Below are 17057 nucleotides of genomic sequence, written 5' to 3'. Positions count from 1 at the left end.
CACTGTGTACAAACGTTTTTTGTTTTTTTTAAAGGTCTATTTCAGAGACATTTAATCCTCTCTTCAAAAACTGTTGCAAAAATATTTCTTTAATTGGATTCTGGCTGTTTTTCACCACATGTTTTTGGAACAAACTAATTACAAATCTATACATCTTAACTAATGATTATGTAAATTCCATGACTAAATGGTGGTTCTGTGATAAAACAACTATATATATATATACAAAATGATATTATAATTTACATAGTTTATTCATACAATAAAGTATGAGAATCTTTAAACCGAGTCTTTAAACCCTCTGCAGCAGCACGTCACACTTCACTGCACATGCTCTGTCAACAGAAGTGCAAGCTGCCGATGTTCCGGTACATGGTAAGACGTGACTCATTCTGCCGATAGCAGCGCGTACATCAGCACAATTCATGAGCTTCTCTTCCCCTCCGTGCTGAGCTCGGTGTGCCATTTGAAGTAAACTGAAGAGCCGCGCTGGAAATTGTCAACAGGAAAAAAAAAAAAAAGAGGTGAAAGTGTCTGGCAAGGATTGTGAACTTTAGCTTTCGGTGACATGTGGCGGCACGTCCTCAGAGAGACGAACGCAACGAAGTTCACCGCCTCAGGGCAGCAGATCTGAGCTGCATGAAGTGGTTTACAACATCTTAGCAAGGCAGCCAACCGGATTTTCTACTTCCTTTTTTTTTTTTTTTTTTTTTTTTTTTTTATTTCTGAGAATAGTTTGAAGTAAAGTTGCTTGTGGAATGATTAGGCATATGGTTTTAAAGGTAGTAGTGAAAGGAACTCTCCACCCTTTACAGATCCTTTGACTTCTATCTAGTTCTGTCACATAAAGTTCCCTTATATCTCAGATAAAGTGTTGCATGTTGAAGATGATAATTAGCAATGTCAGTGTAAGCATGCTGATGTTGACCTCAAAGAGCTGCAGCACTAGCTCGGCTGTAGACTCTACATTTTTACAGCATTTGAAGATGCATCTTTCTAGAAACAACTTAAACGTCCAGAAATCACGCAGTTAAAAAAAACAAAACTAGGTTTATCGAAGAGTTTATCGTCTCTCTCTACTTGCAGCTTCACTGGACCAGCATGCAACTGCAGCTGAAATACAAAGTTGTGTCTTGTCATCACTTCATCTACGCTGGAAAATTCAAACTTGTTTTTCTCCTATTCTTGCTCTGTCGATGGTATCGCTATTGCTCTCGCCACCTACACGGAACAGGTGAGAACACCACATTCACCGCCCCTCTGTGGGGGATTGTTGTAACTTATTCTGGGAAGCGTGGGAGATCTCTGAAGAACACAATGCTGCCGAAGGAAGCTCTTGGTAAACCACAATTACAATATGTGATCACGCAATAACTCCTGGAAAGCATTAAACATCACTGATCCAAACGGTGTTTAGTAGCCGGCAGGTTCTTGGTCTTTTTGGTGAGATTTCAGTTATACCTAAAAGTAGACAATAAATGATATATGTTACAGTGCTGATGTGGTTTGAGATAAATCAGATTTAAAGTAGTAAAATATCCTTTGGATGATACTCCAGAAAACACGTGTGCAAATTCAAATGTCTGCAAAAAAAAAAAAAAAGGGTCCAAAAGTATTTGACCCCTCCAGGCTTTCAGTGTTTGAGAACAAGATGTTTTGACAAATGCTTTTCATCGAGTACAGTCGGATGTTTTTTTTTTCCCCCTTCACATTCAGTCAGCGAAGTCCGGCATGCGGTTACTGCAGGAAACCCGCTATTAGTCAGCAGCACCGATCACTTTCCAGGAACTGAGCACCTGTTACACTTTTCAGAGCACGCTCAGTCTCCCACACACAAATGTGTACACACACACACACACACACACACACACACACACACACATTGTTACTTCAGGCCTCTCTGATCTCTATGAAACCCGCCGTCACAAGCCCTCTGAGGTAGATTTTGTGTTTCTTCTGCAACTCTCCAGACATCTGATGTTCAGCCTGCGTGGTAACTTGGCCTACCTGTACCTCTAAAGTTCACCAATTAACAATATATTAAATTGCCTTGTTTATTGTGTGCTAAAAGCAGAGTGTAACCTGTAAAACCACAATGTGTTGTTTCTATTAATTAGTGAGCTTTAGAGGTGCTTGTAATGGGTTTGTGTTTGCCCCCCAGACAGAGTCAAGCTTGCTTGTTTCCCCTATTCCAGTCTTCGCGCTAAGCTAAGCTAACTGGCTTGCTTTATATTTAAAGCGCAGACATGAGAGTCGTATTGATCTTCTCATCTAACGCTTGGCAAGGTAGCGAGGTGGGGACATGACTTCCTGTCTGACGGTAGCTACAGCCCAGAGTCCGCAATGTTCACACAGTACATTTGTGATTATTTTTTTCAATTTAATATGCAGCCTTAGCATAAATATTAGTCCTTTTAGACTCACTAAATGGGGCCTGAAGAGGCTGATGTTGAACCAGAAGCTTCCACACACTTAGGTAAACAGATGTTTTGGGGACGATAAACGTTCTCTCTCTCTCTCTCTCTCTCTCTCTCTGCAGCTCTTAGTAACCAGTACAGTGAGTTAAATCAGGCCTTCACCTCGTACATGTTGGATTTGTTGTGTGCTGGTGGACATAACGTGGGCAGCGCTTACTTAGCCAATCACATTTCCCAACTGACATGATGTCAGCTATGGTTTGACAGGAAGTCTATTGTTGTCCGCTCCCTTTTCAAGTCAAACTTTCTCACGCCTTATTATTTACAGTTCGCCTATTCTGGGATCTATTTTTATTTATCTTTGTTGGAAAGAAAATACAAACGCCATGTGAATGTACCTATGACTTCCGACCTCTTCTTACAAAAACACTTGAAGTCAGAAGGCTTTTCCTTATTTAACTGTAACAAGACGATGCGAAGGTTAACGCAGCATTGAGGAATCTTACCAGCCTCTCTCTCACACACACACTCTCTCCCTGTTTTGCGTCAGATTACTTTTATGACCCCATTAAAAACGCATCAAGGTATGAATTAAAGGGCTGTCAATAGTCCTGCAAGGAAATGCAATCTCCTGACTGCACTTGAACTTCCCTGCTGAAAGATATTTGCAGCATATAATATTTCAACGGAGACCCGCAGTGTGTTTTCGTTCGTGGGTCATATTACAGCGACTTTATCACACCGTTCGGTATTTTCTGTTTCCTATGATGCCATGCAATTCCTGTAAAGCGTACTGGATTATGATGTAGCCTGGGGGGGGGGGGGGGGGGGGATGCATGAGTCGAGTTTCACTAATTAAATTGCTATTCTTGCAACCAACTATTGCGGAAGAGCCTCCTCCTATTAGTAGTTATTTCCTCTCACTTTATTTCATGCATTAGTAATGTGTAGTGATAGTTTTGGAGAGTGCTTTTGTGATGTACATGTATAGCTAATGCACATAATGTGCACAAAAACAATATATTTCAAGTATAGACTACAGTGGCTGAAAAGCAATACATCAAAGAAAGCTTCTGGACTTGTTTTAAGACACACAATGCATTGTTTCCACTCTATATAGCATGCTTAACCCACTCTCCCTCTTTGACAAGAAAAGTGTAGACTCTGTGAATATGCAAATCTTTCTAGTTTCCAAACATTTAACTGCTGTTGTCCTTTTAAAAAAGGAACCCTGGCTGGAACCCTCAAGTTTCTGCGCCAATAATAATAATAATAATAATAATATCACCAACACTAATATATCCACTGCTGCCTTTATAGATTACAATTTTACTGTTTAATTCTGTATTTTCATTATGTACATATATCTATCGCTCACAATGTAAAGCCTACACTATATATACAGTTTATAGGCATCTTTACATGTTGGCAGCCTACTGCATATATTAACCCAGTCCATGTATCCATTTATTTATTTGCACTATTTGTCTTTTTTTTCCTCTACGATTGAAGATCGATAGCTCTTTCACATGAAGCTGGTTAGCTTAACATACATAATTAAAACACAGGCTTTGTCAAACGGTAACAAAATGCTTCTACCAGCACCTCTAAAACTCACTCATCAACTTTTCATTTTTGCTAAATATGTAATGTGTGGAAAAACTTTATTGAAACTATAATTCTAGGGGTTTTTTCAGTTGTTTATGGGCCTTACTAACTGTATTTAGTGACTGAGAACAGTTACTTCCTGTAACCTTAGTCTCGCTGGTTTACTAGCAAGTTGCTCAGAGCAAAGAACTAGTTCGCCACATAACGTTAAGTACTCCGTTATTCTTGTTTTAGTGTTTGTATGTGTGGAGTCCTCCTCGACCCTCCTCCAAGGTGCAAACTGACACTCAAAATGGTGATTTTCCTGTTTGGTTTCCTATTTTTTTTTTTTTTTTTTATGAATGAAGGCGGAGGTCGTGAGCTTTTGTCATTTTCTGGTTTTAACCACCAGGGGGTGGAGCAACATGCAGAATGAACAGCGTCCAGTCTCTCTCTCTCTCTCTCTCCCTCCCTTGTGCGGGGCTGTGTGCCTCTCACACAACATAAAGGCGAGGTTCAAGGGTAAAAACTTGCAATTCCTGACCCGGAGGAGTCAGTGGGCTGAGCAGCAGACCCATGGTCTGAACCCAGTCACCATCGAGCCGAAGCACAGCCTCGTCTAGAGTGCTGTCCTCTTTTTCTTTTTTTTGTCGTTTACCTCTTCCCTGCCCTCTCTCTTTTTATTTTTTTTCTTCTCCTCGGTGAAATCTGATACACCATCAGCGGGTTTTCTATGTAGTTTGGGAGGCAAAGAGTCAAGCAAATTGTCCCCCCCCCCCCCCTCGCGCGCGCGTGTGTGTGTTTCGCAGTCATAAACTGCTTCTAGAGGAAAAGAAACATTCAGCTCATTACTGCAGCAGATTCAGATGCCTTCCACTTTGAGCGAGAGGGACAACCCCTAACCCCCGTTTTTACACGAGGGACAGACACACAGACACCTCCGTCATCCTCCACTTCATGAAAAAGGACGTGTCTCGGTTAAAAAAAGAAAAGAAGGTGACCAGAGAGCCGACGGTGGGGGAACATGGCAGCTACTTTATCGGCGGAGGAAGAACAGGTAGGCCTTTTTACAGTCCTTACGCGTACACGTCTTCCTTTCTGTGTGTCGTCGCCCTTAATGTCCCAGCCTCGGCCCTACCTGGAGGTATTTTTATTTTTATTTTTTATTTTTTTATTTTTTTGGCCCCCCGAGCGTTTTGCGTGAACGCACCGCAGCGAGCTGCAGCGATGGCCGTGTGCGCAATATATGGGTTTGTTGCGAAATGCAGCCCCTGCTTTGAATGCGTAGCGGAAATATTGTATCGATTTCGCTGCTTGATTGTTGTTGCTCTCGCTGCATCAGTGTCAGTTCCTCTCCAGCGGCTTGAGCTTGAAAGTGTTGCGAAACGGGCCGATATCAGCCTTTTTTTCTATCAGCCTCCACACATGTGAAATGTGCATTCCTGGTTGTCGTAGAGTTGTTCATTCGAGGGCACGGACCGTGTTATTACTCCGGGAAAGAGTTGGAAACGCTGCTTGCTTCCACATTACGCTCATTCAGGAATGTATACTGTTTCTAGTGATGTGGCTTTTGGAATACACGGGCATGCATTCACACGTGTAATCCAATTTCAAGAATAGGAAATGCATTTTCCTTCATTTTCTTTCTGGTTCATTTTTTAAGCCTAAATGAGTTTCATCAATACCTGCTATAATGTGAAACGTTTATGTAAGCCTAGAAAAACCTGTAAACTTAGTTTGGACAAGTTTCCTTTTTGTAATATCTCGGCATATAAAGATTTTGGAATAAAAAAAAAACTTAAGTGGCAAAAAATAATACTTATGCTATATAGATTATATACTGTTTTTAAGTTTAAAAACAGCAAATATTCACATTTGAGAAGCTGGAACCAGGAAAAGTTGAGAAAAATTTTGTAAAAAAAAAAAAAAAAAAGAGTTGTTGCATATGAACCGGTTTTCTACTGATCGGTTAACTGAACAATCATTTCATCTCTGACATGATGTGCCTGAATTATGCTTCATGGATTCAGACCCTGAAGACTTTTAAAAGAGCCAATCAGAATCTTTCCAGCTAAACCTGGATTTATTAGTGTACTCTAAATCCAAAACAAGTATCAAATATGTAATGTATGGTCCTGTTGGAAGCTGTTTAATCGTATAGTGTTGTACTGTGAGGTGTTTCCAATATTTTGTCCATCTCATTTATATCAATGAGGGAAGGCCGGTTAAAGTCGCATTGACTCCTCTACAAAAACGTAACATTAGAACATCTTTGAAGATGTAATGTAGGACTGCTGTATCAAACTGCATTGCTTTTAGATGGATGTACCTAATAAGCTGGCAACGAGTGTAACTGCATTTCTCTTGATTTGTAGTTCAAACATGACCGGTCCAAAGCTATAGTGGCATAAAACGGTACCGAACCACAAGCAATCCAACGTGAGCAAACAGACTGTAGCTTCTGTGTTCGTACGTCGTCAGTTACTGTGGGGGAATAATAATCTAGATTTTGAGTTGATGGTTATTTTTATTGTTTTGAAGTCTTCTTTGGTGCTTTGGTCTTTGTGTGCGTGTGTGCGTGTGCTCTTCTCTTCTCGCTGACTCCTCTCATCATCTGGCCAGCAGAAAGCCTTATCTGGCTACTCCATTTCCTGTGTGAGCCAGGGCCCCCGCTAGGGTACCGGACGCCCTCATTACATCCACAGCCTTGTGGGGGGTGTTTGGGTGGAGTGTGTGTGTGTGTGTGTGTGTGTGTGTGTGTGTGTGTGTGTGTGTGTGTGTGTGTGTGTGTGTGTGTGTGTGTGTGTGTGTGTGTGTGTGTGTGTGGCGCAGGGTGGCTCTCTCGGGAGCATACACGGGTGTACTGGAACTTCATTCTAAAGGCAGCTGTTAAAAGCATTTCCACTAGACTCGGGGGAAGGGGGAGTTTATGAGTTACAGAGTGCGTTTGTGTGCGTCTATCATGTGCTTTAGAGAAACTGTGTGTGTGTGTGTGTGTGCCTGTGTTTGTGTTTGTGTGTGTGTGCCTGTGTTTGTGTGCAGTGAGTCTACTCCCAGGAAGCAGTGGAGTGAGAGAAATTGGGGAATAGGGAGAGAGTGACGTCATTGACTTCCTGTTTTGGTATTGACTCGTGCCAAATGGGACTCATTGAAGCAGCAGCAGCAGCAGAGGTCCCACATTTGTAAATAGGTTAGCATGGCGTCTGTGATCACACAGATTTTGAAAGGACTGTCACCAATCCTCTCTTAAAATGTAAAGACAAAGAAACGCATTAAGCTCCGTTGACGTGTAATCATGATGCTGCAGTTACCCCCCCCCCCCCCACACACTACTTTCCCTAACCCTTTTTTAATAGAGTCTCTGTCTGCTGAGAGAATAACACAGTCACCGTGTGCATTATGACTCCTGGCTGGAATGTGAATACAGTAGACAGTATGTCAATACTCAGACATTAGTTCCTGTAACGGAGGATCCTGACTAGTAAGTAAAACAATGTGAAAAGAAATCTGCGTGCCGGTAAGCCAGTGCGTACAAATGCCGTTTCCGTGGCACCGACCCATCTAAATGAAAGGCAGCTATTGATTGATTTACACCTATATTTAACAACTCAAAATGAGCACCATGAGAACGGCCTATAAAGGTGGATTAGTCGCACTGTAGGTCGTTTTAAATCGTAATAAATGCAATTGTCTGGAAATTCAGTTTCGAAACGGTTTTTTTTACGGACAGGTTTTGGCCAATCCAGTGAATTAAAGGGGACACATCATGCTCATTTACAGGTTCATACTTGTATTTTGGGTTTCTACTCCATGTTTACATGCTTTAATGTTTGAAAATTACATTATTCTTCTCATACCGTTTGTCTGAATTTTTTTATTTTTAACCCTCTGTCTGAAACGCCGAGGTTTAGCGCTTGTCTCTTTTTAAAAGCCACCTTCCCAAAAAAAAAAGCTGCTCTGATTTGCTTGCAAGAAAAATATGTTGCACATTTGCAAAGGTAACTTTCTCAAGACGTGGGTGTGTTTGTTTTTTTTCCCTTCTTCTAATGAGCCTGCATGTGACATAGGAAGGGGGAGCACAATCCGAATGGCCTGTTGAGTCACATGACTTCTGATCCAAGCGGACCACAAAGACATGACTGCTGGGTTGTCTTATTTCATAGTATGCGGGTTTGGTAGGACCTCCAGATACGCAAATGTATTGTGCACAAGCTCTGGAAAAGTGATATAAATAAGTGAAAGATCACGTAGAGCCGACGCGATTAGTCAAACATGCGGAACGTTCTCTGGTTCCAGCATCTCAAACATAAATAATTGCTGATAGCTGACTGAATATCTTTGGCTGCGGCACTATTGGTCAGAAGAAAGAAGCAACCTGCAGACTTCCGTTTGTTATTGTTTACCAGGGACAAGAGATGTTCAGATACCATTTTTCTCTTCCTGATACTGATCCTATACCTGAACTTGCGTATCGGCCGATACTAAGTACCAATCTGATACCATTATGTTAAAAACTAAAGTTAAACGGGACATAAATCCTCTCTATTTTCTATTATATTGCTGTGAAAACTTCTCCTTCAAACAAAAAGTCGCCAAAAAACTACATTTTACAAGATTACATTGAGACGCATCGTGATAATGTTCTAGTTTTATTTGCCTAACACTCAGTTTTACTGAATGGAGCTTGAACGCATCAACATGTACCTCAATGCGACCTCCCACTAACGATAGCCGTTAGCTCCGTTATTTAGCCGCGCAGGCCTGTGCTGCCCTCCCGCTGCTAATAGCCATAGGAAGCATGTGTGATCCCTCTACTAGGGAGCAGTAATTGACTGAAATAAGGGAGTGATTTTTGGACACTGCCGCCATCTCCCTGTGGCAGCCATTTTTCTCTAATGCTGTAGTTATCTGGGTCAGGGTTTCAAATCTTTTTTGGACCCGTGGACTTGTTTTTTTAGGGCTGTTTGGCAAAGAACCAACTGCAACTTAATCTACTAACTCCCAGCACAGCATGTCCCTACTGCACTGAACCTAATCAATTACTTATCCACAGTCATTGTCAACGCCACAAATAAACAACCCTTGACAACAAACTGCATTATGTAATGTCAGCTGTTTATTGTTTCAAATGTGTCGGTCAGCATTTTGAGAACTGCAAACCGAGGACATAAAGACAGCGGAAAATATATGAAGACCCGCGGTCCGATGGACTGGTTTAGTCTGTTTAGATTCATGTCGGGCAGTTTAAGCCAGAATTAAGTGTTTCAAGAACTTAGAGGCAATTATCTCCCGCTGTATCAGGACTGGAGCAAGTCAAGCAAATATTTATGCATCCTCCAGGAATTGGAATAAGTCACTCCTCCGCATTGAGTCTTCCAATGCAGTCTGGTGGGCTATCGCGAAAACAAACCGGTTCATCCTCAAATTCCACTCTTGGCGGATATGGCCCCCCGAGTGCAGAGAAACCAAACAAGACCGGCTTCTCCAGGAACAGAGGGGTCACTGCCTGGAGTTGGCAGCCGCTCCTTAAAAGGCCAAGAGAGAAAGAGAGCAGCTGTCAAACCATTGAAATCGCGGAAACCCGAGTGTACCTGACAGCGACCTGACAGGAAGTTGTCGTTGGCGAAGGATTACCGCTTCACAGTGCAGCAACAAAGAGCAGGCGGCCCGGTTAAAGGGCCGCACCGCGGAATTTGATCATTCGTCTGGTAAGCCAAGTCCAGCACATTTTTGTACATCTGCAGAACCTTTTTTTTTAAGAAAACCCGTGTTAACTTTTCACCTGGTTGACATCCTGTTTAATCTTTCCGCAGTTTTCTCTGTAAATAATTTGCAATAATAAGAGAAATCATTGCTCCTCCATGCAGCATCTTACCTCGTCAGTCTTTTTCTCATTTGTCTTGTTCAACTAGACAACAGAGCTGGATTCTGCTTCAGTCCAGCTTGAACCAAAACCATCTTTTAGAAGAAAAATTGAAGTTGACCACTTCACCAGGTCAATGGCACAAACAATAAACTCCCTAGATATTGGAGAAAAAAAAAACACACCCAGTAACTCAATGGAAATTAAATAAAAAGGAGCAATGTTTAAACACATTTTGTGAAACGCCTCTTCACCTCTCAGTGGTCGTCTTCGGTGCGTTCAGCCGCTGGCTATGCTGCAGGACTTGCATGACAACATGCGCTCGCGTGTTGAACGATGGTCTGCGGCGTGAGATGTGGAGGACCTCCTGGGTCTCTCTGTGGCCCTCCACTGGCTCCCCGCTCAATGCTGCGACTGGTTCAGGTCTGGTGTTCACAGACGGATGATGTCGCAACTCTCCATCTGCTGAAAAAGTCCATTAGATGTGGTTATAAACTACTGTTCCCAAAAGGAATGAGGAACTTAAAGCTGGTGTATTAATACAGGGCTAAAAAGAGTAACCTAGTATTGGTAAAGTTTTCTTATTGGAGCTACAGTATCCTGTCATAGTTTGAGTTCTGAGGTCTGAAACATTTACTCGTTTTAAATTGTCTATATTTGATGCCAGTATTGTAGAATCGGCTCAGAATGATCAGAGATCCATTCACTGCCGCGCTGAAAAAGCTCAGGATTCAGACCGACACCCCCTCCCCCCATGAGAATCGGATATGAAGCGACCTCGGCCCCGTCAGGTGCAGTCGCCCCTCATCCCCTGCATGTTAAAGCAGCTGAACAGAGCAGAAGCTGCCCCCCCACACACCCCTCCCTCCCCCCCCCTGTCTGTCTGTGAAAGCGCTGGCTTTCCTGAGGAGAGACAGTGGCGTCCTGTCTCGAGCCTCAGCGCTCCTCAGTGATCGTTTTGTATTCCTGAAGAGCCGCGGACCCCCAGAACTCGACTTCCTGTCTCCCGTGCATTCCCCGCCGCCGCTGTGCCTCCCCAGAGAAGCGGGGCTCCTGTCTTTTAAAAGTGTGTGAGCTTTCATTGCCTCCTGTGTCGCCTTTTGACGATTCACTGGGTGCTGACTCGCTCGCTCTGCGGGTGCTGAGGGTGGTGGGGGTGAGGGATCCCGAGGGAGTGTATAATAAGAGCAGAGGGGAGGACAGGAAGCTCTTGAAAGACTGCCGGCTAAATGCATAAGTTATTTGCAAGATGGGTGGAAGGCCTTTTTATGGTGAACACATTCTCCAAATTACAAGTTTAGTGCATTTGATTAGTTGTTGTTGGTTTTTTTTAGATTTCAACTAGTATTTTCAGCCACAGCAGACGGCTGTTTTCAGCAGACAGACATTAAAAACCCCCACGGTACGGTACCGACACAGTTGGCAGTTAGCTGGCGAACATAGAGGGTCGTTTTGTGGATAAAGAGCCAGATTTGGTGAGTTGGTGGAGACCAAAACGGAGCCAAAGCGAGAGTGAATATTGGACTTGTATTCACCAGGTGGCCAGAAACGGACTCCAAATGAATGCTAATGTTGCTCCGTATCTGTTTACCATTTTACAAGATGATATTTCAGTCATTGTTTTGAGGCCCATACACCACATTTCATATAATCATTAATGCCACGTAATCGATGTTTCTAGCACTCTTCCGCGCTGCTGTTATTGAGTTCTTTCCTGTGGCAGCAGCCAGATTTCACAAGAAACTAATTAGCATCGTCATCATGAAACATGTTAGATGCACATGGGTACGCTTCACCGTCGCAGAGTTTGATGGTCAATTAATCTTCTGCTTCCCGGAGAAGAGAAACAAATCAAACCTAAAAGCCTCTCGTTTTAATCGTCAGTAGTGTCATCTATACACATATAGGAACATTGTTAGCTGTAAGCTGGAAGTTTTCTTTTCCTTAACAGAATTCCCTGCTCATCTACATGCTGCTGTTTACATGCGTCACCTCTCAGTTTTACTTTTTCTCTTTAGCTCAACCATAGACTGTCTCTTTTTTTTTTTTTTTTTTTATGTTTTTGTCCCTTTTTTATGGTTTTCACAAAGTGCCAACGCTCTCCCCAAGATAGCTGTGGTTAACACACAAGTCGAGCGAGCATGGTTTTTGGTCTGCTGCACAGTTCACACGTTTCATTCTGAACCTCCCTGCGTACACGCAGCCTGTAAAGGCGTGCGCAGCGAGAAGGGCGTACAGCTCTTCGTGAAACGCGATCGCGGCCGTCCGACCAGGCCTTTGACGCGCTGTCAAACATATTCTGTTAAGCCGTAGATAGCGCTTCCTCTGAGGAGGATGTATCGGGTTTAAAGCCCAGTTTCACTTCCTTTCCGTTTTTTTGACCCTTTTCGATTGCGGAGAGTACACCGTTTGTGACCACATCTGTGTCTTGTTTCAGGCTACCAGGCAGTTTCTGGAGGAAATCAACAAGTGGACCAGTCAGCATGGGGTGTCACCGCTGTCCAGGGAATTGGCCGTCAAGTTCCTCATGGCTCGCAAGTTCGACGTCCTCCGAGCCATTGAGCTGTTCCACAGCTACAGGGTAAGAATAGACGAGAGAATCACATGGATTCAAATGAACTTGCAGCTGCTTATGCGTGCGCGACGGCATGGCGGCCGTGTTTGGAATCTTCATCTGTTAAACAGAGTGGCTGGAAAACAGCTGACGAACTTGTCTATCAAAAATACAATTAAGACGAACACATTTTCTTTTTCTATGCAAATGAGAGCATCTTTGGGAACATTGGGCTATTGTTAATATATTCTTAATGATGTTCACCTTTGCCAAAAGAAGGGTTTAAATGTGTATACGTCTCAAATAAACCCATTTTTTGTCATTTTAGACATTGGGCCAATGTTGAATAAAGAACTTCAGTTGTGTTGCTAGGTACGCTCGCATGGAGTTCATAGTCTGCATCAAACTACGGTTTGTTAAAATCACACATTCTATTGGGGACCCAGTCAAATGACCACCTGTGGTTCACAGCACATTGAAAACCTTTCAACATCACTGCTTTACATGCGAGACGCCAAAAGGTTAGTTAGTTTACCGACACTTTTCAATACCTTTTTTTTTAATCGTTTAGACTCGGCCCAAGTCATGAATGATGCATGTCTAACGTTTACCGTATATGTCATTGCTCTGTGAAAACATGAAGGACTGTGATGTTTGGTCTCTTTTCTCAGCTGTGCTTGAGATCGTGAGTGGATGAAGGGAGACGGTGACGCTCAAGGCTTCTGTCAACTTCAGTCCTGCCAAGTTTAACAAAAGCCCGAAGCCGCTTGCTTAAACATTGCCGGCCAATTAGAAAGCGCTAACGGAGCCAGTCGAGTCATTATGTGAAGGAATAGTTTAATATGAGCTGACTCATCTCAAGCAATAACTCCAGTGTTTTGGTGAAAACATAGTTTCCGTCTTTCTGAAAGCTAAATTTAGAAACGCTTCTATCAAGTCTGTCTAAACACCTTTCTACTCCCACACTGGAACAATCTAATGTCACGATGCTGAATATCAGACGGTATTTCCACAGAATCTGTTGTATTCTATTAACCGCGTTATGACGCCACTGCAAAATCAGTAGCAACTTGCCGAAACTGCAGTTTACTGCCTTTTTGTGATTTATTTCAGATGGAAAGAAGTAACTGATGGCATGTTGCACTGAATATCACCAGGACAACGTATAGTCTGATGTCACATCCTGTATCCCTGCTCTATCTGCTGCGTTCGGTGGGTTTGAAATCGTATCTGCGCGAAATGCGAAAGCATTTTCAAAATAAAGTACAGCAATCAAACGGCAGCGTCACCAGAGGCCGAAGGGTGGAGGACATTCAGAGCATCTTCTCCACACAGTAACACAAGGCCTGTTTCATTGAACACATGTCTTCAGAAGCCGTAGCCAAGCAAGAGATCGTCTAAACAGATGCACCGAAAAAAGAAAAAAAAAACCTGGTGCCAGACACACACACACACACACACACACACACACACGCACACGCACACACACTCCCGCTGAATTACACTCCGGGGGGGATATTTCAAGACGCAGCATGCAGGCTTATTCAGCTTTCCGGAGAGCTTTGAGCTTATCACGAAATAAGTGTTTGCGCCGTCATCAGAAAAGCTCATTGGTTGACACACGGCTGAGGTTATGAGGTTAGATTAAATGAGGAACATAAAGTTTTACAGGGCAGGGTGTGTTGTGGGCCTGCAGGCTCCACAATATTAAACACAATGGTGGAATATTTCTAAACTATGCATGACGAGTCAAATGTGAGAGTTGGATTGTGGTTTCTCGCTGCAGTGGCTTATTTATTTTTCTGGGGCTTTTGGCTCTTTTTTTTTAAACATTACCGATCTCCCTTTTTTTTTTTTGTTTCCTGTTTGTTTTGCTATGTTTCTTAACATGCATTGGAGCTCGCTGTATATCTAGACGTGTCTGCCATAGGGAGGTTGAGAGGCCACCTGACCGCGTAGCAGAGAAAAGACGTCCGTTCACTCCACATCACTGAAATAGCAGTTGGTGACCTTGGTGATATTATTATTACCATCAAACCGGAAAAAAAAAAAAAAAAAGTGATGATCAAGATAACAGCTCCAGGGCCGCGCCAGTGGATCAGACTGCAGGTCTCATTAACTTTATGATCGGAAAGTAACGTCCAGATGATAACGTGATCAAGGCCCTCTCCTCTGGTCACGTAATAACTACCGGCGAGTCGAGGAATATTTGTCCCTAAATGGTCTATTCTGCTGTAAATTTCATTCTGGCCACATTTGAACACGCAAAATTGGGTTCATCTGCTCCGTTTTATCAACTGCAGCCGACGGAAATTTCACGGCCGTCTCGCACGGACTCTAATGACCTCCGGGGGGGAGGATCTCTGCCTCCTACCTTTTTTTCTTTTTTTTTTAAAGTAGCGTCGCTTCAATCACCACGGTGGCTTCTTAATTTCTGCAGTGAATAGTTGGCCCGCATTTAACGCCTCCCATTTCTGAACGCCTTGACCGTGACTTTGAGAAGGATTAGTCTCCCCCTGCCACGCCACGGTTCATTTAACTCTTGTTTAATGCTGCGTCAGCACCAGGACAGAGGCTGGGGACAAGTCATTTGACGGAACAAACTGAGGGGGAAAGTTTCCAGTGAAGTGTTTGGGTTGTTTGAGTAGGGCCTGGCATGACACATCAGGGTTTTGTATTGTTCCATCTAGTGTTACTGTTGGTAGGTGGATTTCCTTGATTCCAGGTCATTTTAACTTTTCATTGTCAGACATTTTCCTTTGTGTCAGTGGCATCAATCGTTCTCCTGACATCACGTCTCAGTCATCAGCCTCATGTCTTTATATTGCGGCATTATGTTGAACTGCAGTACTTGCATTATTTGGAATATGGCTGCCCTCCAGCATAACGTACCCATAGTGAGTTCTCTTTACACGTTAGTCTTTCTGTTTGTCATTACTAATAACGCAGCGCTCACTACAACAATAATCTTTAAAGATGAAGGAATAAGAGAGCTGCAGTGAGTGTGAAATCAATAGAGGCAGCTTCCATCATGTCTTCTCGATCGAACGAAAAAGCTTTTATGAAAACCAAACCGTTCGAATCAGTGTGAGTGAAATTGTGGGGGAATAATTTTGGGTTTGGTGACTTGTCCTCCAGGTAGGTTAGGTTCGTCCTATATTCATCCCCGGTCACTGGTGAAGTGTGTTTGTATAGCCCTTAATCACAGTTTAGGGCCCACATTATTTAGAAGAAGAAGAAAAAAGATAAATACAACAGTAAATGGAAAAGACACGTCCCATGCCTGGCCCCTTAGAATGAGTTCAAGAACCTCCCACACAACCTCCTTTAGAGGTGTGTGTGTGTGTGTGTGTGTGCGTGCGTGCGTGTGTGCGTGTGTGTGGAAAAAATGATAATGGCAAGCTTCCAGAGAGGGATCCTCCTGACAGGAAAGTCAGGCGGGTGGTTCTCCATTGTTCACAGAGAGGAATTCACCTCAAAGGGACGGCCTGTTGTAGTTACCGCACAAGCCTGACTTCACCTGCTGTGATCTGTTTTCTTCAGGAAACGCGTCTTAAAGAAGGAATCGTCAGACTTCAGCCTCAGGAAGAACCTCTGCGCTCGGAGCTGCTCAGCGGAAAGTTCACCGTGTTGGTAAGAGTGCGCTTTAAAACCTCCTCTACAGCTGAATGGAAAAGTTCAGTCAAATGTCATAATACAGAACAATTAAAGGATAAGGGAGGCGGTATTTGTTTACTTATTGTAAACGAATCAAATGAAGAGACCAAAGCCAACGGTGAATCAACCCCTGAGTAACCAAAAATACAGCTGATTCCTTTGTCCCATAGACCTCCATTGTTGTCCACTAACTATTGAGAACATGTGAACAATGAGACGGATTGTTGAGCGGTCGCATGTTCTTTCATTATTATGACAGATGGGTTTTGTAGGTGTTTTTTTGGGTTGATCCCACATAACGCTGTCTTGGTGTCACGCTGACATGTTTCACACTAGAGCCCCAGATGTGTTTTAATCCGCAGCGGAAAATAGTCTTCAACAAATGCACTATTTACTCTTCTTCGAGTAGTATTTTCTCTTTTAGGTAATTGCTTAGCCTTTTATTTAATTAAAACCATGACCTGTTTTTAAGCATCCGGAAATATTGAGACAGGTTTTGCTTGTGTTTTCACAGGATTTGAAAAATATAAATATAGAATTTCAGAAATGTTGGTTTCTTCTGGCCTTGGCAAGGACGTAGCATGGCTTGAAGATCAATAACTTTCACAACAAAGCGACCCCAACTCGCTCATGTGATGAGCTCAGTTCTCAAAAAAGGTTGAGGGTACAAATCCTGAAAGCAAGTTCTCATAATGAAGAATTAAGGGTCTTTTTGGGGTGCAAGTTACTGATTGACTTATGTGCCAAATGGATATCCTGTGCCAGATAAATGTAGCCTTCTGTCAGCCAAATCACAACCATGAGAGACACACACACACACACACACACACACACACACACACACACACACACACACACACACACACACACACACACTACTGCGTTTCCCTTCTTCCTTCCCCGTTGACGTGCCACAGTGGCATTGATGCTGCACATCCTCTTGTCTGACGTCGGAGGTCTCCAGCCTCAGCAGCGGTGC

At 43.1% G+C, this 17057-nt stretch overlaps 1 protein-coding gene across 1 annotated transcript in view; it reads left to right on the top strand.

The window, feature by feature from the left end:
* The first annotated feature begins 4378 nt into the window (after nucleotides 1–4378).
* Nucleotides 4379–17057, top strand: part of ptpn9a (protein tyrosine phosphatase non-receptor type 9a) — a 20982-nt gene continuing 8303 nt past the window's right edge. Inside the window, exons 1-3 of the mRNA XM_068722840.1 lie at nucleotides 4379–5061; nucleotides 12305–12448; nucleotides 15965–16054. Coding sequence (XP_068578941.1) covers nucleotides 5029–5061; nucleotides 12305–12448; nucleotides 15965–16054 — 267 coding nt within the window. The 5' untranslated portion in view covers nucleotides 4379–5028. The remainder of the gene's footprint in view (nucleotides 5062–12304; nucleotides 12449–15964; nucleotides 16055–17057) is intronic.

Source organism: Cebidichthys violaceus, unplaced genomic scaffold (assembly GCF_023349555.1).
Source record: "Cebidichthys violaceus isolate CVI_PGR_0920_01 unplaced genomic scaffold, fCebVio1.0.p SCAF_3, whole genome shotgun sequence".
Taxonomy (NCBI): Eukaryota; Metazoa; Chordata; class Actinopteri; order Perciformes; family Stichaeidae; genus Cebidichthys; species Cebidichthys violaceus.
The sequence above is the reverse complement of the archived record's forward strand: the minus strand, read 5'-3'. Positions and strand labels throughout refer to the sequence as shown.